The 27729-nt window shown below is 38.6% G+C and overlaps 1 protein-coding gene and 1 long non-coding RNA gene across 2 annotated transcripts in view; one reads left to right on the top strand and one right to left on the bottom strand.

The window, feature by feature from the left end:
* The window catches only part of LOC116724472 (NACHT, LRR and PYD domains-containing protein 3-like), a 331270-nt gene extending 306666 nt beyond the window's left edge, over nt 1-24604 (top strand). Inside the window, exons 13-14 of the mRNA XM_032570190.1 lie at nt 19473-19646; nt 24547-24604. Coding sequence (XP_032426081.1) covers nt 19473-19646; nt 24547-24604 — 232 coding nt within the window. The remainder of the gene's footprint in view (nt 1-19472; nt 19647-24546) is intronic.
* Nucleotides 22271-27729, bottom strand: part of LOC116724668 (uncharacterized) — a 29586-nt gene continuing 24127 nt past the window's right edge. Inside the window, exon 2 of the long non-coding RNA XR_004340224.1 lies at nt 22271-22427. This is a non-coding gene — a long non-coding RNA (uncharacterized LOC116724668). The remainder of the gene's footprint in view (nt 22428-27729) is intronic.

Here is a 27729-nt window from a genome sequence, read left to right as displayed (position 1 = left end):
TGCATTAATTTTTATGTGAATTAAATTGGTGTGTTTAATTTGTGTTTTTTGTAATGTACTGTTACTGGATGTAATACTATTTTTATTTTTTAAAGGATTTTGACCCGTTTACTGGCCGACATTTATTCTATAAATCATTTGGTGACCAATTAAAAAGTAAATGTATTGAACTAAAAATGGAAAATCTAATTTCTGGAGCAGAAATATTAATCACTAATACAGTTTCCTCAAGTGACTGGAGTTTATTTATTTTTAACACAGTTTGATGAAATGGTGAAGAAAAATATAAGACAATTATAAATGGAACTGGTTCATTTTTGGGGAAAAACTGTCATAATTGTCAGAAAAATACAAAGAAAATTTAAAACTTTGTTTTTAAACAACTTCAGTAAAATTAAACTTATAAAAAAATGTTTAATAAATCATGGAAAATACTTTATTTTAAGATAAATCACGGTCGCACCACATGACATTTTTTAAGACCACAGCCGAATCATATTGATAAAAAACCTCTGAAAACGTCTCATTTTAATTTTTAATTATAATTTCTGTGTGCACAACATTTCAAATGTTCTAATAATTGCAATGGATAAACATATTTTTAAATGTTTAATTTCCCCTGATGGAAATCCTGATACATCAACGACCCTGAAACAGACGTTCCTCCAAAATCTCAGTGATTTCCTTTTCTTTCAGTCTTGCATCCACATCAGCAGAAAGAGGTTTTGAAAGCACTGAAATATCATCAGTAGCAATAATTTCAGCATTTAAAAGCTCAAATCTGACTTCATCTAGTTGAGTATCAAGTCCTTGAATGGGAGGTTTTAGACTCCTGGGTAGTTTGAGCAGTGAATGTAACAAACAGCCATTGATAGAAAAAGCTGCTGTTCCTGTAAATGAAGTCAACATGACAGTTTGATTTGATATGTCAGCCTCCTCTCCATCAGTAGAAGAGGCTACTGATGGATCTGATGATCCAGAGCAGTGCTTGCTTCAGAGTCAATACATTTAATCAGGTGGGATTTTCCACTTCCTGCTCCACCGTTGACATAGAAGTAAAATGGATGAGGGTTCAAAGCACAGAAACACTGAATACACCAGTCTCTTACTGCATAGAACACACAGGCCTGGTTCTGGTTCAGGTTCTGATCAATTGTGCGTAACACAGCTGGATCAATTGAAGGCTGTTCCCTGATGACTCTGACTTCTGTTCCAGCATCAGACTGATGACTGTAGTCGGGGGCAATATCCTGTTCTTTGTCCTCATCAGAATATCTCTCAGATTCTCATCACACTGTAATCTTACAGCTTCAGATTCAGGAGCAAGAATCCACCATTCATCAATCACATTGTCTCTGTTTTGTTCTCCTTCTTCCACTGCACTCTGAATCTCCTCACAAAAGTTTCTCATATTTGTCTGTCTGTCTTAATGCTTTTCACAGACTCAATGTCCTCAGAACAAGGAAGTTGTATGCAGCCAGAATAGTAGAAGAACTGATAGGTTTGGGACCATCATAATGTTGAAATAATAATAGTGCTGACTGAATACCAAAATGAATTAGCGGCATTTTAATGCTGGCTGGAAAAAAGAGCCAAACAGGCAGACAAGAAGGTGAAATCAGTGACAAACAGGTTCTCCACAGCAGAGAGATGGATTACGGCACTCTTCCTCCTCCTCCTCCTCTTCCTCTTCCTCCTCCTCCTCGCCGCGCCCCATCCTCATCCTCCACCACCTCAACTGAGTTCTGATGGGTCGGTTCAGATGGTCTCTGAAGATCAGACACCAGAACAGAGGCGGATCAGAACCAAACCCAGCAGCTCTGCTGAAGCTCAGGAGAACTCTGAGTCCAGATGTGGACCCTGGTCTCCTCCAGAACCTCCTCTGTTCTGCTGTGGAGGAACTGTGTGGCTTCAGTTCTGCAGCAGGACCTTCTCAGCTGCAGCAGAAGAAGAAAGGACTTCCTGTGTTCAGGTTGGATAGAAACCTGGATATTTTTCTAGCTTGTGGCTCTGCTTCCAGCGTAGATGTTCTCCAGGGTTCTGATCTGGATCTAGTGGACTGTAGAGCTCATCAGGTTTCCTCTCATCCACTTTGAGATCTTCAGCCTCCTTTAGATTCAACCTGAAGCTTCTTCTGACGGAGCTGCAGCTAATATTTAGCATGATGTTTATTATTCTAGCCTCAGTGTTCTGTTCTTCATGTGACTCCACTGAATCCAACTCTGATGTCGTCCACTTCAGAAGTGATGAAGATTCATTTTTCTTTCTCTTCCTGCTCATTTCTTTCCAAAGCTCCCATTTTTTACAGGAGGATCTTCAATGTTCTCCAGCTCTCTTTAGATGATGAAGGAACTCAGACTGACTCCACCCGGCTGGTGCTCCAGGTGAGCAGAAACAAACAAACCCTAAAGTCGTCCCTGCAGACCAGCTTTAGATTTGGATCAACTGAACATCAAGCTTCAGTAACGTCTCAGTTAAAGTTTGTTTTCCAGATCTGAGGTCAGAAAGTTCTGGTTTCCATCATGTCCCAGTTCTTAGTTCTGCTTTTTTCTGCTTCTTTTTCTCCACTGTCCACCTAACAGAGACAAGAGGATTAAAATGCTTCATAGAAACGTTCTCAGATCTCAGATCCTCATTGAACCTGATGTCTGTAGTTTTAGTCAGAAGCTCTCCCAGATGTTCCAGATGAGAAGATCTGAGCATCTGGTTTGGTTGATCCAGAAGGTTCTGGACTCATCCAGAAACCCAGAACAACTGGACTCCAGTCACACCTTAAACAGAACATTCTGCTTCTAAATCCAGACTGGACCGCTTGATTTCTTTGGACCTGAAACATAAAGTGCTGTGAAAAGTATTTGCTCCTTTACAGATTTCTTTTGTTTTGCCTTTTTGTCCACCTGAAATGTTTCAGATCATCAAACTGATTTTAATAGTTGATGAAGAAAAACTGATTAAATTCAATAAACAGTTTTCAAATGATGATTTTATTCATTAAAGGAAAAGAGCTGAAAACCAACAAACACAAAACCAAGAAAAAACACAAAGCTGGAAAAACAAGACAAGAATAGAAATAATTAAACAAAGTTTAAATTACTGTCAATGGCAAGAATACAAAGTTTAAACTGAAAAAGTTTAGATAGAAAAACAAACATATAAAACTTTCACTCTGTTCTACATAAATCATCATCAAAATCAAAGCAGCAAAATATTTCCTGTATATTTTTATAAAACATCTTCAAGGATTTCCAGCTAAGTTTGTAGACAAACTCACAAAAAACATCATAAACCTTATTTTATTTGTTTAGCAAAAATTTAAAGAGAGAAAAACACTTTTATCTCCTCACTAAATTATTGCAAACTAGAAATCCCTCTAAATTACCTACAATTGTTTTTAATATTCATCCTAAATAAACCATTTTCTATTAGTTTATAGTTTGTTTCTTTCATTCCTAACAATGTTTCTTTACACCATGAAAGGAGTTTATTATAGACTTTGTAAATAATCAATGTTGTTCTGATCTCTACTAAATCATAACATTTTAAAGTATGCACTTTCATTTTTTTATTTTCTTGTTACTAAATATTACAAATGTTTCCATAATTTAGTGTTAATAATCTATTTTTGTCTCATCATTAATATTTGTAATTCTCCTTCCATTAAACTGTTGCTGCTCCAAACTGACCAGATCAAAATAATGTATCAGCAAATAAAGTAAATGTTAACAAATTAGATTCATTGCATAAATCATTTATGTAAAGTAAGAAACGTTTAGGACCCAGTTCTGACCCTTGTGGTTTTCCACAGGTAACTTCTAGTCAATCAGAATTCATATTATTTGTACATTTTGATGTCTTGAGTAACTTTTACCCAGGAATGTGAAAAGCCTCATGATTCAGAAATAAGAAAGAGAATAATTATATAAAAATATATATTGGAGACAGTTTCATAACTTAATATTCAGAAGTTTGCTTCCATCTCCTCAGGTTTTGTCAGAATCTCCTTCAGTCTAATTTGGGTCAAATGTTCTGGTTTCCTTCCACAAGGTTCTCATGATACATTGCTGGAGTTCTGGTCCATTCCTTCTTACAGAACCGGTGACGGTCTTTACAAAAATATGAACATTTTATGACCAAATTGGTAATAAAATGCCGACCATCAGAAGGCCTGTTCTTCAGGTCAGAGAAGCAGAATATTTTCCTCTCTTCTTCCTCCAACATGGTGCAGACATGGCACATTAAACTGAGCCATGTCTGCTGTTGGCAACAGCAGCTAAAAAAGATTTGCAGAGAGGCAGAGGAAGCTGCCATCAGCTGCTGCACTTCTACTATCAGTCCACTAGATGGAGACATGGAGCAACATTTACATTCACTGATTCAACCTGAACAACAGGAAGTATTTTAGTTCACAATCATTAAACTCTACAAGTGGAGAAGATTAACTGTTTAATAATCTGATTGAATCAAACACATTTTAAGAAAAATATTTCATTTTGAATCGAAGCAGCAAGAAACTGTTGGGTTTGACGTTACTGGTTGAGACTGGAGTTTGATTTATGGAAATAAAATCATGAAGCAGTTTGTTTAGAGAAGAAAATAAAGGAACATTATCTGTTCATCATGTTTCTTTTCTTCCACTTTATCAATAATTGAATACTCCTGTAGATTAGCTTCCCAACAGCAGGGAGAAAAACTTTGAGCTGAATTTAGAAGTGAACATTTTCTCCAAACATCAGAGAACAAAAAGAAGTCGGAAATTTCCTGTAGACAAACTTCAAGTAGAAAACAAAGCAAATTTACAGTTTGTTCAAACTGTCCAAAGAGTTGAAGAAAAACATCTGAACAACAGACTGAAACCCAACAGAACCACAGGAGAACCAGACTAATGCCACACCTGTACAGAGACATAACAGAACTGGACTTTTACCTGACCTGAACAACATGAGTTCAAAGTCAAAGTGTTATAAATGTTGCATAAGTGATTATATGACAGCTCACCTGGTTTGTAGTTTCTTCTTTCAGAGCAGCAGAACCAGGAAGTAGAAGGTCTGCAGTGAAATCAGAGGCAGGTTGATAAATCTTCATGAGACAGGAGAGAAGTTCTGATGAAAATGTTTCATGATGGAGTCATGAGGAGAAATGAGCCCAGAGAAAAGAACAGCTGGTTGCTTCCTGCTGCTGTAACTGGTCAGAATATAATTACAAGCAGAAAATAATCAGAAAAATTAAACTAAACTATAATTCTTAACATCACCACAGTACTGCAGCTAAAACCACACATTGTTCTAATGCAGATTATTCCTAAAGCTCCTATATAATCATTGATCATTATGTTAGTGTGGTGAGCAGAGTGAGGACAGTCTCTGTTTAAAACCAGGATCAGCTGAGGAGGTTCTGCTGATCCAGGTTGAAACCCTGATTTCATTTCAATCATCAACCTGAATTTAAAGTCAGAGTCAGATCAAGCAGCAGAGAGGTGGCAGCTTGTTCCAGACTCATTATTTACACATGCAGCTGTTTTCCAGCTGTTCTCCACAGCTGGAGGGAGGGGGGATGTTTGGGAGGAGAGAACCTGAACATTCAACCTCCAGGTTTCACAGCTGGATTCTGACCTCAGCAGCTGGAACAACGACACAGATGAAACCAGTGACTCCTGAAAAATGGGATGTTTGGATCTGAGCAGGTCTGCAGATTCCACTGACTGGGATTTATTCAGAAAACGTCTCAGAGCTGAGAAGAGCTGAGCTTCTTTAGACTGAATGCTGGGAAATCTGCCCTCCTCCCATTCAGTGATGTTCAGGTTCTGAATTTTAAAAAGTCATCCAACATTAATTGAATTATGTGTGACATAATATTGGCAAGTCCAATTAAAATAAGAGATAATAAGGGATAAAATAAGCATTCTGAGACAACCTGCCTGAAAACCAAACCTAGATATGAGAAGAAAGTCGACATGGAGCAGGAACCAAATCAGCTCATCAAAATGAGCCACTATCTAAAGTGCAGTGAACCAGCAGGTGGAGGATTTAATGGACAGACCCAAGATCCATTATGAAGATGGACGGAACCACAACTGGTGAAATCCAGGATGGAGAAAAGCTCCAAGTTTTCCAGCAGTTTTTTTTAAAGAGCTCTAGTCAGTTGTACAGTGAATGGAAACACATGAAATGGTGGAACTTGGCTCTCAAAAGTCAGGAATTGCTGCCTTACAAAAACTAAAGCAAGAACTGAATAAATTTCAGTGGCTGCAGGCAGAAGATCGACGCCTCCTGGAGGAGAAGATTGGAGCTTTGGGTGTAAAGGTGAGCAGCATGATAGTCATCAGTGACAGAAAAGCAAATCCACCTGGAAGCCTCAGAATAACTGAAGTCACATTAAGAAAGACTTTAAATTATGGAACCAGACTGGAGAAACAGGACAGACAGACAAGCTTTCTGTCACCAGTATCAGTAACCAGATGGAGTCAGGCATAGGGAAGAGATATTCTGAGGATGAAATCATTGAAGCCGTCATCAAAGCCTTCAGCCCCAACCTTCATCTCAGAGATCTGCTGGAAGTGAAGTCTGACCTCACACTCCCTGCTCTACAATTATATTAAAATACAAAGTTAACTCATCATCTGACCTGCTGCACAGGATCATGAACATCCCAAGACTGTCTGACAGTTATTTTCCCTCTCTGTGCCAAAACAAGCTCATCAGTCTCATTGGAAGAAGATGTGTTGTCCAGAACCATCTTGATAATGTAGCAGAGCTTCATGGAGAAACATACAGAAAATCAGTCAGACATTCTTAGTGTCGATTGAAACAGCTAAGTCCATGCTCATGATCTTGAATACCCACAAAGACAAAATGTTGGAACAGTTCGAACGGGGAAGAAGATTTTCCTGCCTGTTCACATAAACACCACCTTATTCTGGATTGTCCTGCTGTTGCAATCAGAGGCCAAGAAGAAGCTTCAAGTTCTTCTCCTGTTCAGCTCTACGTTCCTGTCAGAGACTTCAGCTCCTCATGAGGAGAACAACTAAAGCCTGGAACAGACTGACACTAACATCCTGACATCTCATCCCTGAACAAAGCTTTGCAGCATCAAGGTGACTCTTAGCGCCATATATGGACAGATTTCCTCTAAAGGGGGCGGAGCCTGGATTGGAGGAACCAGCAGCAGCTTCCAGGAACAAACCTTGGGAACCTCTGGAGGAGAACATGGAGATGAGATTCCTGCTTTAATCAGTGGATTCATTGATAGAAAACATGACGACTGAAATATCTGAGAGCTGCAGCTCCATTTTCTACAGATCTGCTGGAACATCAGATAGAAATGAAGAATTTCATCATTTCACATCAAATCTGTTCATCTTCCACAGAAACAACTGAATTATTGACTTGAACTGGTTCTAAAGGTCTGGATGGTAAAAACATCCATTGTTTTTCTGTCTCATTAGTTTCCAGAAAGAGTTGAAATGTTTCAGAAGCTTTTATCCAGCAGCTCAGTAAAGATCTCTCCTCTTTCCAACCTGATTTAGTCCATGAAGCAGAACATCTCTGCTGCTGCAGCAACAGGAGGAAACTTCTCCAGCTCTCAACTTCTACACTCTGACTGCTTGGAAACAGATCAGGGAGGAACAGCCTTTTCTCCAGGCTGTCTCCTCCTGACTCTAGCGCCACCTACTGGCTGTTCACCAGACATGACAGCTGACGAGAAAAGAAGAAACAAGGAAATAAATGTAAAAACAGCAACCGGTTCATCCAGTCTGAATGTCGAAGTTATGACACAGAGACATTTTGTTCCAGTCAGTGGGGGAATTTTTCAGCTATAATTTTCAGTTTGAAAGCAGGAAGTCAGGTCTTTCCTCTGAAAACTTTAAATGCTTGTACTCAAAACTTCTGCTCTCTTTCAAATATTCACTGTTCTTCCTCAAACCTTTTTTCTGACGCTCAAAACTTTTCTCTCCTTGGATCAAATCTCTCCTTGCAAAACTCTCTTCCTGCCTGCGAATCATTTTCTGCTCGAGTTTGGAACAGAATATTTGCAATGGGTTTAGATTTCAGAGGTTAGTTAAACTTTAAAGAGTCACAGTATTCTATCAAAAGAATGGATGTTGATTTTTATCAGCTTTATGGGTTTTCTAACGTCTGTCTATCTAGATTGTTCCTATATTGTTAGAATAGACAGACATCTCTCTATCTAGACAGATACAGAACCACACAGACACCCACTAGAAGGAAACAATGAGTTTCCTTCTAACCATCTATAACATTTATTTAATATAAAACCCAATATAACACTTGGATTCTATTTACTGAGAGGTTGCTAGGCGACGGTACTTTTCTGTGTGGTTTCAGCAGCAGTAGTGTGGTGATATTAAGGACTACAGTTGAGTTTGTTCCTTTGTTTCATTTTTCAGATTATTTTCTGTTAGTTTGTAGTTTTAATAGATTCTTGTTTTTTATTTTTGTTTTGATATTTTTTATGTCATAATTGCAATAAACTTTAAACTTTTTGTTATTTAGTGTCAAAGGGATAAAAATAGTTAAAAATTTCCATCTGACCAGCAGCTCCTTGAAGCTGATGACCTTTGACCTGCTGTGGAAGCAGAGAGGATGGACTTAGTTTTTCTCTCAATGCTTCAGCACTTTGGTTCTGATTCATTTCAATAAATTATGGTTCAATATAATGTTTACTGCTGTTGCATTGAGCTCATTTCAAGAGCTGCTGAGGAACAGATTATCTTTTATTCACATCCTGACGATTGAAATCTTTGAACTGGTTCTGGTTCTGATCTATTTTTACCATCACTGACATGTTTGGATCATTTAAAAAAGCTGCTTCTGGGTTTAATAATCAGACATCATGCAGGTTATACTTTCTCCCACCAGGGAATATAAATTCCCCTCCATTGAAGAGTCCAGTTGGTTCCAAATTAAAACAGGTTCTGGTTCCATTAGAGCTGAACAGAACCTGGATCAGCAAAATGAAAGGAGCAAAGTCTTTGTGTTCAAACTGGGAGTTATGAGAAGAATTCATGTCTTCAGAAGTCAGCAGGTAAACATTCCTCTGAGTCCCAGTCAGTCCCAGTTAAACCAGTTTGGGTTCATTTCTCCTCATAAAACTTTCAGTTTAAATTGACCTGTTCAGTTGTGGTACCAGTCTGGTTCTACTGCGGTTCTGTTGGGTCTCCATTTGTTGTTCAGATTTTCTTCTTCAGCTGTTTGGATCATTTGAACAAACTGTAAGTTTTCTTTGTTTTCTACTTGAACTTTGTCTTCAGGATCTTTCCTGTTAGTTTCTTATTTTTCTCTCTGATGTTTGGAGAACAAAAATCTACTGACTAGAACTCAAAGTTTCATCTCTGCTGTTTATAATAATCCCTTAATAATCTAAGGGATTATTAGATTACTGATAAACTGGAGTCCAACAGCTCTTGATGAAGAGCTGATGTTCTTCTCTGAACAAACTGATTTATGTTTTTTTTTCCTAGAGTCAAATTCTGGTTTTCACCATTAAAGTTAAACACAACAGCTTCAAAGTAAAATATTATTCTTAAAATTTGTTTAATTCAGTCAGATTATTAAATAGTTAATATTTGATAGAGCAGATAATCCACTTGTAGAGATTAATAACTAACTAAAATATTTCCTGTTCAGGTTGAATCAGTGAATGTAAATGTTGCTCCATGTCTCCATCTAGTGGACTGATAGTAGAAGTGCAGCAGCTGATGGCAGCTTCCTCTGCCTCTCTGCTGTCTGACTGCATTCACCTGACACTGATATGAAGCAGAGAAGAAGAGCCAATCAGAGGAGGAGCAGCTGATCTTTTTCCAGCTCTAATGATGTAAAGGATGATCAGAGTTGATGTGCAGATGAATGATGTGTGTTTCCTCTGCAGGTGAAGGTAGAAAGTGTGTGTGAGCTGATGTGAATTCAGCAGCATGGATCAGTGTGAGGACAGAGAGGAGGGAGTCCCTCCCTCTAAAACCACTCTGTGTGGGGAAGATGAGAGCCAGAGCAAAGGTCAGAGGTGAGGTCACCATCTCTAACTGTCCACAGCCCTTTTCACACAGCGTTCACTATATCAGGCCAGAACAGACGTGGTGATGAAGCTGCTGCTGCTCCTCTTTGCTGATTAAGTTTTAATCATCATGTTTCTGTCAGGATCCATCAGCGACTCAAACCAGAACCAGAACCAGAACCCAGCTGTGTGTCCTTTAAGAGTGACAAGTCAAAGGATGAGAACATTGACTTTAAATCTCCTGGATCTCCATCATCAGAGAGGTGAGCTGTTTCTAACTGCTGTAACTGTTCAGTTTATATCTGTTATTATGACCATCCAATATTAATTTAACACACAGACAAAAAAGTCAGAAGTGAGTTTAATTTCTAGATTGATATTTGGATTGTTCTCTAAATCTAAATTTAATTTACTTTCCAGACAGAGTAATGCTGGAAGAAAAAGGCTTTTATGAATAAATTATATGAATCCAGTTTCATCTCTGTGGTTCAAACATCATCCAACATAGTGGATTATTAACCATTTCCACAGTTAAGATAAAAAATATCTCATGTGGATATCTTTCAGAACCAGATGATCTCTAACGGACCATCTGGTTCTGATTGAAGCTCCATCAGATCCTCCTTGGATGATCAGAGTGGAAATGATTCCTGGTTCTTCTCCATGTCAGAGCTCAACACTAAGATCACCAAACTTCTCTCAGTCATTTCAAACCAACATGTTTGTCTCAGAAACAGATTTTTCTGCTCTTTAAAGAAGGCTGGACATTATTCAGGAGGATCAATGATCAGAATCATGTCATTTACTATTTTTACCTGTCAAATTATAATCATATTAACATAGGCTATTCAGCCACATGGTTTAGTTATTATTCACCTAGTTAAACCGTGAATCCAGATCTCATAACACATAAAGCAGATAAACTTCTAACTTTTTCTCCACAGTGATAAAAATCACTGACTGTGGCCTCAATAACTTATAATAAATTAAATTAAACGACTTCACTGAAAATACCAGCAGTTCAGCTGCTGGGATCTGAACATGCAGCCTCACAAATTCCTCCTGGTTGAATCTGCAGAGAAATCTGCGCAAGTTCATCAGTCATTTGGATCTGTCTGCAGGGGCGCCGCCAGGAATCTTGGGCCCCAAGACAAAAAATTAAATTGGCCCCCCGTGAAGCTGTTGTTACAATGTTTTGAGTCTATTTGACCCATAAAAAGCGTCACAATTTCAAAGGCTTGCTACTGCCTTGCTTTCTTTGGTCCAATACTGATACTAGCACAATATTTACTGCTCATAAATTTTCCATGCAATAGTCCACATACAGTATGCAAGCAGGTTACTTACATGTTTTCTATTAGTTTTAGATACTGAAATGTCTCTCCCCACGAGCAACAGTGAAACACAACGTGCAAAATATACATAAAACAATTCAGACTTCTCAAAAAATACTATGTAGTTGCATTTTATTCAAGCTGCAGTATATAACTTTAATAAAAAATATGTTTTTTCCATATTTGTTAAAGTTGTCATCATGTTGTGACAGTTTGTTATGAAAAATTTTATCTGTGAAAAAAGATAAATCTCCTGCACCTTCTCCCTGAACTACTACTGTTAGCTTAAGTAATTCACCATTCTAACCAAAAACAACCAATCAGAACCAGGAGGAGGGTCTAAGCGCTGTCAATTATCCTCATTCATTCACTGCTAAATGTGCTAATGGTGGAGAAACATCTTATCATTACAGGGAAAATGTTTTTCTGCTGTCATTGGTAGCTATGCTAACTAGACTGAGCATTCACAACAGGCTATGCTAGCTGCAGCATAGCACAGAGCGAGAGGAGGGAGGATGAGCAGCACCACATGAGATTGTGATTGACAGCAATAAAACTCACCTGTCACTGATTGGTTGTTTCAAGATAGCACTGGGAAAAGACAGAGGAAATGGATTTTTCACAGATCATCTTTCATATCATATTGTCACAACATAATGACAGTTTTAACAAATATGGAAAAACAAATATTTTTTTATAAAAGTTACATACTGCAGCTTTAATTTCACTTAGGAGAGGGCAGGTCAGGAGGAACGTGGGTTAGAGCTGCTGCTGACTGACTCATCTGTTGTTAAGTGTGATAAAATGTACAGGTACCAGTTAAATATTTAAATATCTCAGTAATTTTTGTCCTTAATTCATTAAATGTTAGTGAAATGGAGGCAAATGGTATTTAGCTAAAACTCAATTTACAACAAATTTAGAATCCAGAAAAAATTCTTCCAGAACAGGAACATTTAGTTTTTATTATTAGGATCTGTGGAGTTCTCATTACTTTTACTAATTTAGAGCACATTTAGAAAGTCCAGAGAATATTACACTGATCTAGCATCCCAGAAGTCCAGAAGTTACTTACTTACAGATTATTTAGCATTTAGCAACCCAGAACAGAGATTAGAACTTGGAACCCAGAAAAACTCCCATAGAAATTACTTTTTAGACTCTTATTCTTCCAAACCAGAAAAGAAATTAGACCAGAGGAAACTTACTTATAATTATCTAGCAACCCTGAATAGGAGTATATAGTTTATTTACTTTTTATCAACATTATTAGCTTTTTCTTCTTTTGCTCTTTATTTTGGTTTGTTATTTTGTTTATATTTCCTTTTAATTTCTGTAAAGCATTTTGTATTGCCTTGTTGCTGAAAATATGCTATATAAATAAAATTACCTTTACCTTTACCTAAGCTAACTATGCCAAATGGTTGATAATCTCACACAGTCTACCCACCTCTCTGAAAACTGGGTTACAAATCAACACTCTTACATTTTTCTTTCGCTCTCTCTCTGTTTCTTTGATAATCTTATTTTATAATTTTTATTGGCAGTATAGTAACCGCCACAGTCGATCTTGTCTTCCACTGTCTGCTGCTGAACACCATCAAGAGCAATAAGCAGGAATGAACCATTTCATGCAGATCCAGGAGGTTCAGGGCAAATGTGGATGTGTGTTTTTAGCTCTGGGAGTGGTAACAGTTAATTTTTACTGCTAAAAACTATTTTAGAAAACACAATGTGATTAATTTTGTAGTTGACAGGGCCTTTTTTTTTATTTCTATTAATAAAAAATTATTATTATTGTTGGGGGGGCCTCTGTTGGTCAGGGGCCTTTGTAATTGTCCTAACTTTCCCCCCATATATGGTACCCCTGGTTGATGGAAAAATAATGTTTGTTTTAGCCACAAAATGCTCAGCAGCAAACAACAAATCCAAACTACAGCATAGAGCAGCTCATCCATGTAGCAGCTATGTAGCCTGATGTAAAAACATTTTGCTAGACAATGTCAAACATTGAGAAGTTTTAATTATTGTTATTAAACTTTATCAAACAGCGTTTTGAAGCCAAAAATACCTCAGAAATAAACAGAACCAACCATGAGAATCAACTAATTTAAAGTTTAAACTCAGTTTCATACAAACACAAATATCCTAGCCTAAATGTTTGGCTGTTGAACTAGACCGTTCAAACTAATTTTCTATTAGCAGCTTTACAAATCTTTTACATTTCATTACATCACCAAGGCAAATTAAAACAAACCTTTATTTTGGCTTTTTTCCATTCTTCCTCTTTCTTTTCTCTCTTCCTGGAGGATAAATTCTTTTTTGAGACATTTTTTTGCTTACTTAACTTCTGACCGGAGCTTTGGACGTTTGGATTTGCTCTGCACAGAAGCTCATGTTACCGGCCAAGAGTGCGGTACCTACCGCGGCCACCAGGGGCCCCCAAGAGCAATTTAGTTTTTCTTTTTATCAATAAAATAATAATTTCTACATACTTTATCAAATATGTATATTATTGTAAAAACAAATAAAACAAATAATATATATTTGTTTTTATGCTTGCCTACAGTCAGGGCCGGCCCAAGGCATAAGCAAACTAAGCAGCAAACATACAGACTCATCCCATAGATTACGACTATTATTTATTATTTATTATTATTTATGACTGAAAAGTTCCTTTGTTAGTAATTCCATCACCAGGTGAAATTATAAGTTTAATACCTGCTAAAAGGTTATTTTCCAAAGGTATTATTAATCTGACAAGCCACATCAGGAAGTATGTCCTAATTTCTTGAATAAGACTGTATGACATTTGTAAGTTCTGGCTTTATTCTTGGCACAAAAAAGGAAAAGATCTTCCAGTAACTGTGGGTGCATTAGCGCCACCCACTTCACCTCATCTCCACCAACTTGCAACATAAAGTTACACCCTTGTGAGTGTGTGTGTGCGTGTGCGTGTGTGTGTGTGTGTGTATGTATGTGTAGGCCTGTCACGACAAAGAATGTTGCTGAGCAATTAATTGACATAATGAGGCAAGCACATCCTGCCAAAAATAAATTATTATTATTACCTCATTACCTTATTTTCAAAACAACACTTAACACTGGAACTGGTAAATAAAATAAACAAAACAACCAAAAATAAAATGGACTCTCAGTCTGCGTTAACAAAAAATGTTATTGAATAAAAATTAAACACAACATAAAACCAAAGTGAGAATAAAAACTACATTCAGCCAAAAGAGTACAGATTACTTAGTCTGAATACTGTATTGCCTTTCAATAATTATTAGATTTAGAGTAAATGGACATATCCGACTACCTGATGCAGTAGTTCACTCCTCCCTTACACTAAGGAAACGAGGAAGGGAGGAGTCAGTGGAGAGCACCGGAGTTGAGCCTTTTTACATCCAGAGTCATCAGTAGAAAGTGAAAAAGGCAGGAAGAAATGATAAAGGCGATAAATTAAAATGAGGTCGATTATTTTAATTTATCATATGATAATCATGCATCATGTTTAACAAATATGATCAGGTTGCATTGGGCCTCCTTGATTAGTTGCCATCATTAAACACTTTCCTCTTGTTAAGGCGAAATAATTAGTCTGGACTGTAGCTCTATCTGATTGGTTCTCTGTTCCATGTTACTGGAATAACTGGACTGTGTGATCCTTCTCATTCATAGTGATTTAATCTTATTTCAAATGGAACCAGTTGGACATTCTTTCTTTGTTCCTAACTTGTTATGTCGTCTTATCTGAAAGTCTTCCTCAGTTCTAGTGATGAAGAGTTTCAGTTATTCTCAGCTGTAGTTTGAACAATCACACATACTTAATCAGTGACTAGGGGTTGTTTCATTACATGAGTTTAAAGCACTTTCTTCTAAAATATATAATTGGACTCAAAACATCTCATTTGAGCTTCAGACAAGATTGCAGAACTGAACAAACTAATGACAACGAGTTTAGAAACTCTCTGGTCTGAATGTTTCACTTTTTGTTGCACACTAAATGATTAATCAGTGTGGTGTTTGCAGGTTCTTGAACTTTAATGCTGTTAACAAACAAGAGCAACAGTGAAGCGCCTCCGCTGACCAGCTGTTACTGTGCTAAATTGTCATTGGCTCGCTGAGTCAGGAATGCTCACCGTGCAGATTGACCTTTTATCACAGAACCATCAAATGTTTTGCTGCAAATAGTAAACACGGTTGCAAGAACCATGCTGAGAAAGAAAAATGTAAATTAGTTGCAAAAAAGTTGAGAAGAATCAGACATGAAGCTACCAGGAAGCCATTATCTTCCAGTGCTATTATATTCCAGAACTCCAACCTTGAGCTCCCAGAAGTACAAGATGTTCAGAACAAAGAGACATAGCCAAGGTATAGAAGGCTGAAACCCGACTACTACTGAACAAGACACATCAAGACGGGCCACAACATATCTGAAGGCTGATTTTTCAAAGGTTTTATGGACTGATGAGATGAGAGTGACTCTTGATGGCCCAGATAGATGGATGGGCCTGTAGCTGGATCAGTAATGGCCACAGAGATCCACCTCGCATCAGACACCAGCAAGGTGGAGGTGGGGTACTAATATGGGCTGGTATTATTAAAAATGAGCTAGTTGGACCTTTTTGGGTTGAAGATGGACTCAAAATCAACTCCCAAACCTACTGCCAGATTTTAGAAGACAGTTTCTTCAAGCAGTGGTGCAGGAACAAATTTGCATCTTTCAAGAAGACCATGATTTTTATGCAGGACAATGCTGCATTGCATACATCAAAGTACTCCACTATGTGTCTAGCCAGTAAAGGCCTTAAAGATGAAAGAATAATGAAGTAGTCCTCTTCCTCACCAGACATAAACCCCATTGACAACACATTCATATCGCCATATTTGGATGTTGATGATGATAATGTGCTGCTTCCTAGCTCCATGTCAGATTAATGGTGGACACATTTCAACAACCCACTGTGAAATACCTGGTAAAGCCAGTCTGGTCCATCAGGACTTGGTTCTTTTGTGCATTGTGAGAGCAGTTCAGCAGGGAAGGAAAGTTTCATGATGTGGTTGGTGAGATCTGCTGGAACTCAAACTGTGCTGATGTGGACCATCAGAGGTTCTTCTAGTTTGTAGATTATCTTACTCTTTCTGACTTTAAATTATGTTTATGTGATGTTCTGTTTTTCTATATTAAGGACTTTTAATGTGAAACTCTTGGTGATTTCATTTCTGAATACTGCTGGATGAATATTTCCTGACTTCCTAATTGTTCCTGGTTCCTCCACAGAGTGGACCAGCAAAGCTCAGAGGTTCCCAGTGGTTCATCTGCCCAGCAGCATCAAACACAGCTGGACTCCATATTTATGGTCTGTACATGTACAAGAACTACTTTTCCATGAGTTCTGTTCAAAGTCACCTTCATGCTGCACTTTGTAGACCAGAGGACTGTCAGTCTGTCCAACATCCATCTGGTGTTTGGCTTATGATGTTTCCTACATCTATTATTCTGTTCCAGCTGCTGGAGGACAACATTGTCACGTTTCTGAAGAAAGAACTGAAGAAGATCCAGAACATTGTGAGTCCAGATTATCCAGAACGTTCAGAGAGTCAGAGAGATGATGATGAGGTGTTGGAAGGTGAGGACGAAGAACAGAGGAGGAGCAGCAGAGAGGCAGTGATGAAGATCACACTGAACTTCCTGAGGAGGATGAAGCAGGAGGAGCTGGCTGACCGTCTGCAGAACAGTAAGAGGATTTCTAAAGAGATTTGGAATGATAGATAAATTATACATTTGCTGAAGTGATGTAATCAAATTCAATGAAATTGAATTTATTTCATATCTGATTTTTGTTATTGTGTTAATTTAGGACATTTTGCTCCAGTTTGTCAACATAAACTTAAATCTGGTCTGAAGAAGAAGTTCCAGTCTGTGTTTGAGGGGATTGCTAAAGCAGGAAGTCCAACCCTTCTGAACCAGATCTACACAGAGCTCTACATCACAGAGGGAGGGACTGGAGAGGTCAATGATGAACATGAGGTCAGACAGATTGAAACAGCATCCAGGAAACCACACAGACCAGAAACAACAATCAGACAAGAAGACATCTTTAAAGTCCCACCTGGAAGAGATCAATCAATCAGAACAGTGATGACAAAGGGAGTGGCTGGCATTGGGAAAACAGTCCTAACACAGAAGTTCACTCTGGACTGGGCTGAAGACAAAGCCCACCAGAACATCCATTTCATATTTCCATTCACGTTCAGAGAGCTGAATGTGCTGAAGGAGAAAAAGTTCAGCTTGGTGGAACTTGTTCATCACTTCTTTACTGAAACCAAAGAAATCTGCAGCTTTGAACACTTCCAGGTTCTGTTCATCTTTGATGGTCTGGATGAGAGTCGACTTCCTCTGGACTTCCACAACAAGGAGATCCTGACTGATGCTACAGAGTCCACCTCAGTGGACGTTCTGCTGACAAACCTCATCAGGGGGAAACTGCTTCCCTCTGCTCTCCTCTGGATAACCACACGACCTGCAGCAGCCAATCAGATCCCTCCTCAGTGTGTTGGTATGGTAACAGAGGTCAGAGGGTTCAATGACCCACAAAAGGAGGAGTACTTCAGGAAGAGATTCAGAGATAAGGAGCAGGCCAGCAGGATCATCTCCCACATGAAGACATCACGAAGCCTCCACATCATGTGCCACATCCCAGTCTTCTGCTGGATCACTGCTACAGTTCTAGAGGATGTGTTGGAGACCAGAGAGGGAGGAGAGCTGCCCAGCACCCTCACTGAGATGTACATCCACTTCCTGGTGGTTCAGACCAAAGTGAAGAAGTTCAAGTATGATGGAGGAGCTGAAACAGATCCACACTGGAGTCCAGAGAGCAGGAAGATGATTGAGTTTCTGGGAAAACTGGCTTTTGATCAGCTGCAGAAAGGAAACCTGATCTTCTATGAATCAGACCTGACAGAGTGTGGCATCGATATTAGAGCAGCCTCAGTGTACTCAGGAGTGTTCACACAAATCTTTAAAGAGGAGAGAGGTCTGTACCAGGACAAGGTGTTCTGCTTCGTCCATCTGAGTGTTCAGGAGTTTCTGGCTGCTCTTCATGTTCATTGTGTTTCCATTAACTCTGGCTTCAACTTGATGGGAGAAAAACAAACATTTAAGAAATCTTCATTATTTAATAAACTTAAACTAAAATCTCTCCATCAGAGAGCTGTTGACCAGGCCTTACTGAGTCCAAATGGACACCTGGACTTGTTCCTCCGCTTCCTCCTGGGACTTTCACTGCAGACCAATCAGAGACTCCTAAAAGGTCTGCTGACAGAGACAGGAAGTAGCTCACAGACCAATCAGGAAACAGTTCAGTACATCAAGGAGAAGATCAGTGAGAATGTGTCTGCAGAGAAAAGCATCAATCTGTTCCACTGTCTGAATGAACTGAATGATCGTTCTCTAGTGGAGGAGATCCAACAGTCTCTGAGTTCAGGAAGTCTCTCCACAGATAAACTGTCTCCTGCTCAGTGGTCAGCTCTGGGTTTCATCTTAGTGTCATCAGGAAAAGATCTGGGTGTGTTTGACCTGAAAAAATACTGTGCTTCAGAGGAGGTTCTTCTGAGGCTGCTGCCAGTGGTTAAAGCCTCCAACAAAGCTCTGTAAGGACACAGATTGTAACTCTTGTATTTTTGATAAATAGACATCCACTCATGATGATTTATATCATATTATATCATAATATTCATTCATGTTTCACTTTATATATTGGTGTATTGTCTCTTCAAAGTGTCCCACTGTGGGTGGACGTGCAAAAGAGAAACAGACTTCCTTCTGCATCTGGACAGGATGTTGAAAATTAAAGCAGCAAAATGCATCTTTATGTTAAAATTGAAATTGGATTAATTTGGTGTATTGTGTAATTTTATAATTATCTTTCCAAACTCCTTGTTGTCTGTAGTTCTGCTCCTTAAGGTTGGAGGCCCAACTAGAAAATGAATCAGTTCACACCAAACACATAAGCATGTGTAAAATAAGATAGTACTTTCTTTTCTAAGAAAAACATTGTTGATTTGAAAAAAGTTAATTTTTAAAAATTGTGTAATAACAGATTTTTCTCTCTGTCTCCTCAGACTGAGTGGCTGTAACCTCTCAGAGAGAAGCTGTGAAGCTCTGTCCTCAGTTCTCAGCTCCCAGTCCTCCAGTCTCAGAGAACTGGACCTGAGTAACAACAACCTGCAAGATTCAGGAGTGAAGCTTCTCTCTGCTGGACTGAAGAGTCCAAACTGCAACCTGGAAACTCTCAGGTAACTCTGGGCACTTGACAAATTGCTGCATCTTAGGAGCAAAAAGAAACATTATTACTGATCCCAGCAGTTGCTTGGCTTTCTTATTTATTATTAAATAAGTAACATAGCTGATTTATTCCATCCATCAATCATTTCCAACCTTCTGTTATACCTCATTGTTCTCATATTCTCATCATGTGATGAATTGTGTGTCTGCAGCTTATCAGGCTGTTTGGTCTCAGAGGAAGGCTGTGCTTCTCTGGCCTCAGCTCTGACCTCCAACCCCTCCCATCTGAAAGAGTTGGACCTGAGCTACAATCATCCAGGAGACTCAGGAGTGAAGCTGCTGTCGGCTGGACTGAAGGATCCACACTGGAGACTGGAAGCTCTCAGGTATGGAGGAACCTGCTGCAGGAGCAGAGAAGGTCTGATAGAGGAGGAAGAGGGAGAAATGTCTTTAGTCAGTCTGCTGGGAAACATTTAACTTGAAGCTGAATATTTAATTTGATAATTAAATATTTAGACGCCTCATCTGGAGGCAGAGATCATTACCCAGTTTTCTGGAATATTCTCCAGACTAAGAACGGCTCACAAGGAAAATTAAAGAGTGGGATGGGTTTAATAGTTTAATAGTGACTCTGACTTAATTAATAAAAGAAGTTCAGGTAGATTTCCATGATGATCTACTGATGGCAGAAAGGACTTTAAAACAATATTTGATGGAGCTCCAGACCAATCAGCCCCAAGAAGCAAAGATGAGAAGAAAAGTAACTCCATGTTGGTCAGATGGATGTTTAAAAGTTATGGGAGAGAAAAATAAAGAACTTTAGATTTAGATTTACACCTGCTAGTTGTATTGCTATATGTTTATTCTAAGTTCTGTAGATTCCCACCAAGTTAAAGCTGTTTGGGTTACATGCACAATGTTGCACGTTGTTTTTCCCCAGCTGTATGGGAACCAGTCTGATTCCCATGCTTTGGATCCCTTGTCCTTTTGTACAAAACTCATGTGTTGTTTCTGCCTAGCAGAGCTTTCCGTTTCAGACTTGTTTCATTATTGACTGTCCTGTGAGCTCTCTGAGTTGTGCACAATTCATGAATAAACCTGATTGAGTGATTTTACCTGAACAGTGCTTGGAAATAGTTTTTTTCCACGACATTGATAAAGTAGAGGGATGATATCAGCCCATCAGATGGTTTAGAAGAGGGAGAGGAAGCATCATGGGACTGCAGAGGTCCTTCACCTGATCCTGGTTGTTGGGACAAGAACTTTGTTACTGAACTTAAGGACATTTTTCATGTTTCTGTACGTAAGTAGATTTAATGGTGGGAACTTTTACTCCACTACATTTTACAGTATCTGTACTTTCTACTTCTCTACATTTCTATAAAGCGTTGCGTTACAAGTTACATCCAAGTCGCTTTGCGCTTTTTGATTTGTTGGTTAGTTTGAAAGTAATCAATGATTCTGGTGCCGCCTTTGCCTCCCTGATATCATGAACTGCTAGCTTTCAAAAATTCACCATCAAATCTGAAAAACATATCGAGGAAAGTTAAGCTGCTAAACGCTGTCTGAGTTTTGGGTGTTAAATTGATTTAGGTTAGAGAAGTTTAATGTAATCTTACCAAGCTTCTAGTTTAAATCGACTGCAATAAATAAAACAATTAAATAGTTGTAAGCAGCTGAACTGGCAGTAACATTGATTACTGCGGTCGGGGCGCATGGAGCGCAGCGTCTCCTGCCATGAATGTCCCAGTAACCAGGGCTGTGCAGAGACCTTTGGAGAGTCAGGGGCTCAAATTTTAAAAAATGGCACATTGAACAAAAACTCTGTACAACAACATAGCAACAACCCATATTAATCAAGAATCTAATTGGATCCTACTGTATCATTGCCATCATGTGGGGAAATGCAAAGCAAATATAATCTATATTTTCCCCAACAGGTATAAAGTTTCTGTTTCTGCTGCTGACAGTCCTGGAGGGCTGAGCTGATCTGAGACTGTAGCTGTTAAACAGACCAGAGGAGAGAAGGTCAAAGGTTATGAAGTTACGAAATAAGCAAATTGCTGCCATTTTACTAATTAAGTCCTAATAATATTTATTTAACCTCTAGAACAACCTGGCTGCAGACTGATTTATAGATCAGAAACTCAAAGGGGTTTTAATCTATATAATAGTTTGATGTTAAACCTCTAGATCTAGAATTATAAGACTGAGATATCAAGGCAAAGAAAACTAAGTAGCTGCTGGTAGGGCCATTCAGGGGCCTCCAGACACTCAGGGGCCTCCAGACATTCAGGGGCCCCTAGAAATGGTTTAATTGTAACACAGACCATAGATCTAAACCTGTAGCATCATTTATAGAGAATAACAATGTTATTACATTTAATTTAATGCATTCAGCTGAGAGAAACAAATTGTACATTTAGGATTTAATTAGGAAGTTTACTTTGTAAAACTTTAAAGAATCATCTTGATAGTTTGATAGTTGTGTTACCATGGCTACAATATGGTGTAATCTTTGTGTTTGAACTGGGTTTGTTTACAAATACATCACAGCAAATAACCAATAATCAGTGATTGATTTTAAACTCTGCCAATAAACCTGGTCTCCTTCTCACAGATTCACCTGATCGACATTTAAACATGTTAGTGATGCTGAGGTTCTTAGTAAGACGGGTTCCGGAGGGAGGGGGGTCCTGTCTAAGGCCCCATATTACCTTGGGCCGGCCCTGCAGGAACAACTGCTGCGATGCGCATCTCTGGAATCTACCTGGAATCTACCTGGAATCCACCTGGAATCCACCTGGAATCCCCCGGTGGCCCCTGTCAGTCCCTCGATGCTTTGGGGACATTTTGATTCTTTTCATTGTGGCATGTTTGGCTTTTTGCTGCGGTTCTAATTATTGCTACAATATTTTCTCTGATGTTTATTTTGTGACTCTAAATGGGCCGAATCTTCCTTTAACACTTGAGGTTCTGCAATAACTTCTATTTACAGTCCAGAACCTCCAGCCCAGATCCTGTCAGCAGCGACTTTAACCCGCCTGGTAGAAACTTTAAGGAGAAGCAGAGCAAACAGAGAGCAGGTGGTACCGGGTGGTACCGGGTGGTACCGGGTGGTACCAGGTGGTACCGGGGCTTTGAGCTGCGTTGCGACTCGCGGTGACAGTCGGTACCGTATCTTATATCAGGATGTCTGATACAAAGACAGATATTCTTTCTATCTGTCGGTGGACCGACTCAAGCTGCCTGTAGCGAACCGGGCCTTTAGCAGAATGATGAAGTTAAAGTCAGAAGTTTCTCTGCAGCATTTCTGAGTTTAGTGGCGAGGCGGGTTTTGTCCCACTATTGGAAGGACGATTATGAAACTATAAATAGAAACAGTTTTTCTAACGTCAACATCAGACCTACGTTTTTATTCACAAACCAGTGTATGAAGAAATATTCTTGCCCATAACTTGATAGTTAGAGGACACAGATCCTCCTCCTCCTCACCATGGACCCGGAGTCTGAACAACATGGAGGCTCTGAGAGTCATTATTAGACTGAGGGCAGCCAGACTAGTTTATTTGTACTACATTATTATATTTAGCTAAATATTATTGCTGAGGGGCACAAACAGGCCTTCTGACATACAGATAAAAAAATGTAAAATAAAAACTTGAAAAAAAAAACTCAAAAAGGGCACTAGGGGCATCAAGGGTAAAAGGGGCAATTGTTCAAGCCCCCTTCGCCCCCCCCTCTGCACGTGCCTGCCAGTAACGGTAAACTCCTCCACATCCTGGTTACTAAATTAATGTGAATAATCTCCATCTCATATTTACATTTACAATCATATTCAATAAATTAGAATATTGGTTCCCATGAGGCTCGTTTGTCAGGTTTTAAAACAACTTCAGCAGATATTAAACATATTTTTCGTTAGATCCCCCTTTCTGCATTAATAGTTTTTTTGGGCTGTAATCTGATCAGAAATGTCATATTTTCATTAACTGTAAGCAACAAATCATCATCATTAACATATAACTCTGGATTCAGGATGCTGCTTCTTCTTCTTAGTCTCATTGTAAATGTGTGCAGCAGCGCCACCTGGTGGTGTTGGTTGGTAGAGGAAGTGCTGAAAGGTTGGAGGTGTTTGTCAGAGGTGTGTGATGATGGAAGCCTCTCCCTGGTTTGTGAGTCTGAGCTCAGAGATCAAATCTTTGATTCTTGTTGAACTCTTTGTTGAATGTGATGCAGCTTCTCCTTTTTAATGTTTGTATTTCTGGATATTACAGTGAGGCCACAGCAGGTTTTCAGCAGCAGGGCTGTTTAGTGTTTCATTCCTTCATCTGTGTGTGGGAGTGTGGATGGAACAGGTATCCAGGTGTTGTGTCAGAGTTTAGATTGATTGTATTTTAATGCTGATTATTAAATCAGGTTGAGCTTCCAGAAATGTTTCCTTAGTTTCCTGATGTCCTTTTAGGCTTCAGTGAGTTTCTTCAGGTTGTTACTGAGGGATTTCCTTTCTCCTCTCTGTTGGAGCTTTTCCTGTGTTTGGAGAAATGAGTTGTGCTGCAGCAGCACCAACTGTCCTTCCTACATCCACTGCAGTTTGCAATCCAAATGTTGGACTGTTCCTGTCTCAGTGGAGGACAATGTGTGTCTGAGAGACATGTAATGTCCATGTTTGCTGCTGAAAGAGACTGATGGTCTGACCCCCCTCCTCCTTTCAGGGTGGAGCCTGCTGGAGTCCCATTCTTGACACCAGGTCTGAGGAAGTGTAAGTGTGTTTTTCATCTGATTCATGACAACAAAGCAGCTCACATTCAACCATCTTCAAACTGTCACATCACTCATTCAGGAGTCATCATCAAAGTGTCAATAAATGATCAATAACTGCAGCTGGATTGTGTTTGTTCTCTCCATCAGATTCCTGTCAACTCACCATCGACACAAACACAGTGAGCAGAAACATCAAACTGTCTGAAGACAACAGGAAGGTGACACGTGGGGAGGAGCTTCAGTCATATCCTGATCATCCAGACAGATTTGATAACTGGCCTCAGCTGCTGTGTAGAACTGGTCTGACTGGTCGCTGTTACTGGGAGGTCGAGTGGAGAGGATATGTTGATATATCAGTGAGTTACAGAAGAATCAGGAGGAAAGGAGACAGTAGAGACTGTTTGTTTGGATGGAATGATCATTCCTGGAGTCTGATCTGCTCTGATGATGATGGTTACTCTGTCAGTCACAATTACAGAGAAACTCGTCTCTCCTCCTCCTCTGTCTCTAACAGAGTAGCAGTGTATGTGGACTGTCCTGCTGGCATTCTGTCCTTCTACAGAGTTTCCTCTGACTCACTGATCCTCCTCCACACCTTCAACACCACATTCACTGAACCTCTGATTCCTGGATTTGGGTTCTGGTTGTTCAGTTCTGGTTCCTCAGTGTTTCTGTGCTGAGTTGAGTCTAAAGAGTCTAAAGATTTTCCTCCTGTCAGAGAAACTCTCTCACTGTTGAACAGATAGTTCAGTCTCTACAATCTATTTCTTGGTGAAACAATTCTGATTGAGTCCTTGGAAACTTTTTCTTCTTCCTGTCCTTTAAGGATGGAAGCTGGGATTATTCCAGGATTATTCCAGGATTATTCCAGGATCCACATGTTTTCCTGTTTGTTTCCAGTCAAAGCTTCACACTGAATATCAAGATGTTGTTTCTCTTATTTTTTCCTTTCATTCATCAGGTTTCATTGAAATGTTGATCAGTTTTTCTCAATCACTGATCATTTTCTGTTTCTATCGGCTCCTATTTTTCTCAACATGTCAGATTTGAATATTAAATCTTCCTTTTGTAAATTTGCTGCAGTTTTTCTTCATGTGTTTTAAATAAAAACATTTTTCTTCTGCATTTGCTTCATTTGCTGCTCATTCTGTTCTTTTCCTGGTCAAATTTAAATATTTGCATTAAACAGATTTTTTCATCAACTCTGCCTTTCAGAAAGTCCTGATTTAAAGTAAAACATTCCCATCCCATGAAGGTCAGAGGTCAATGCTTTGAAGCCTAAAGTGGGAAAATCTTAATATTTTCTGTTTCATTCAGAACTTCTACCTGAAACTCAGAACCTGCAGAACATTTTTCTCTTTGGAGGAAAAATCCCAGGAACTGGAAGATCAGAGCAGAATGAAAACTGGAGATCAGTGTTGGACAGAAAAGGTCTGATCGCTGCATCTCTGCTATATTTTACATTTAAATCTGATAACAAAAAGTAAACCTGTTTTTAGTGAATAAACCAACATGGATATGACCCGCCACAGCGCCAACGTGGGCCACACCTGATTCAACCCAAACCGGAAAATTAAGGATTTCACTGGAAAAAGCAAAACCCAGTAAAATCAGCAGCTGGTTGTGATTAAAATGCAGTTTGTTGCAGAGGTTCAAACTTCCTGATGGTGACCTCTCCTCCGTCCCTCACCTTGTCTGGCCGGTTTTAATCCTCACTGCAGTGTTAGACTGGAGCTCATCTCTCAGATTAACCAGATTAACACTGAGCTGCAACAGGAACCAAACGTCTCTCCTCCAACTTATTTCACTGATTAATAACAAGGTTGGATAAAAACATTGAGCTGAGCTTCTCATTCCTTAAAGAGTCATGAAGAAAGACTCACCCTGGAACTGCAGAAAAGAAGTTAGAAAGTTTAAAAATAGATGGAAAAAACTTTGTAAATATATTCTAACAAGTGATTTAATTATCTGTTTATTTTTGTATCTTTTAATGTATAAAACTGTATAAAAAAGGTGTAAATGGTTAAAAATCTTCAGAATGAGCCAATTTTTAACCTGATTAATCATCACAATAATTCTTTGTTGGACCATCGCTACGCGGTACAGAGGAGGAAACTTTAAAAAAGTTTTAATGTAACTTTCTCTATGTCCTAACATGAGATAATCTGAGAGAACAAATGGAGTTCCTCTGCCTCCTCCCTGTGTTCTGCTGAATTACTCTACTGGGTCAGAAACAAGCCATCAGAACCAGAACAATTAGCCATGAGCCTGCAAGTATTGGACATGTTTTTGTCTAAATGAGGTGATTTTATGGCTCCATTTTGCCAGATCACATAGTAGCATTTCTACCTAAAGCCAAACATTAACAGCCAATCCATGTGATCGGTATCTGTGATCGGCAGTGATCGGACCTCATGGTGATCAGAACCGGCAGGAAAAACCCTGATGGGAGCGTCTCTACCCAGGAGTAATATGATGGTTTAGAAGTTCATTGAAATCTTTTCCGTTTTGAAAGAAGCTCACATTTGGGGAACTTGTGAATGATTACATTATTTATCATACTTGGTTCTGCTTAAAATAATTCAATTCAACTGAATTATTCTATTGTCATTATTGTTCTTACATTTGGGAGATTGAACATTTCTGTTTTTATTAAGTTTTAAAATAAAACTTTAAAAAGTTCAGAAAATAAAATCAATCTACTGAACATTCTGATTTTATGAGGATCTGTTTGAAATGTTTGTTACAAAGTTGATTACTGCATTAATTTTGATGTGAATTAAATTGGTGTGTTTAATTTGTGTTTTTTGTAATGTACTGTTACTGGATGTAATACTATTTTTATTTTTTAAAGGATTTTGACCCGTTTACTGGCCGACATTTATTCTATAAATCATTTGGTGACCAATTAAAAAGTAAATGTATTGAACTAAAAATGGAATATCTAATTTCTGGAGCAGAAATATTAATCACTAATACAGTTTCCTCAAGTGACTGGAGTTTATTTATTTTTAACACAGTTTGATGAAATGGTGAAGAAAAATATAAGACAATTATAAATGGAACTGGTTCATTTTTGGGGAAAAACTGTCATAATTATCAGAAAAATACAAAGAAAATTAAAAACTTTGTTTTTAAACACCTTCAGTAAAATTAAACTTATAAGAAAATGTTTAATAAATGATGGAAAATACTTTATTTTCAGATAAATTACGGTCGCACCACATGACATTTTTAAGACCACAGTCGAATCATATTGATAAAAAACCTCTGAAAACGTCTCATTTTAATTTTTAATTATAATTTCTGTGTGCACAACATTTCAAATGT

Source organism: Xiphophorus hellerii, chromosome 8, assembly GCF_003331165.1.
Source record: "Xiphophorus hellerii strain 12219 chromosome 8, Xiphophorus_hellerii-4.1, whole genome shotgun sequence".
Taxonomy (NCBI): domain Eukaryota; kingdom Metazoa; phylum Chordata; class Actinopteri; order Cyprinodontiformes; family Poeciliidae; genus Xiphophorus; species Xiphophorus hellerii.
The sequence above is the reverse complement of the archived record's forward strand: the minus strand, read 5'-3'. Positions and strand labels throughout refer to the sequence as shown.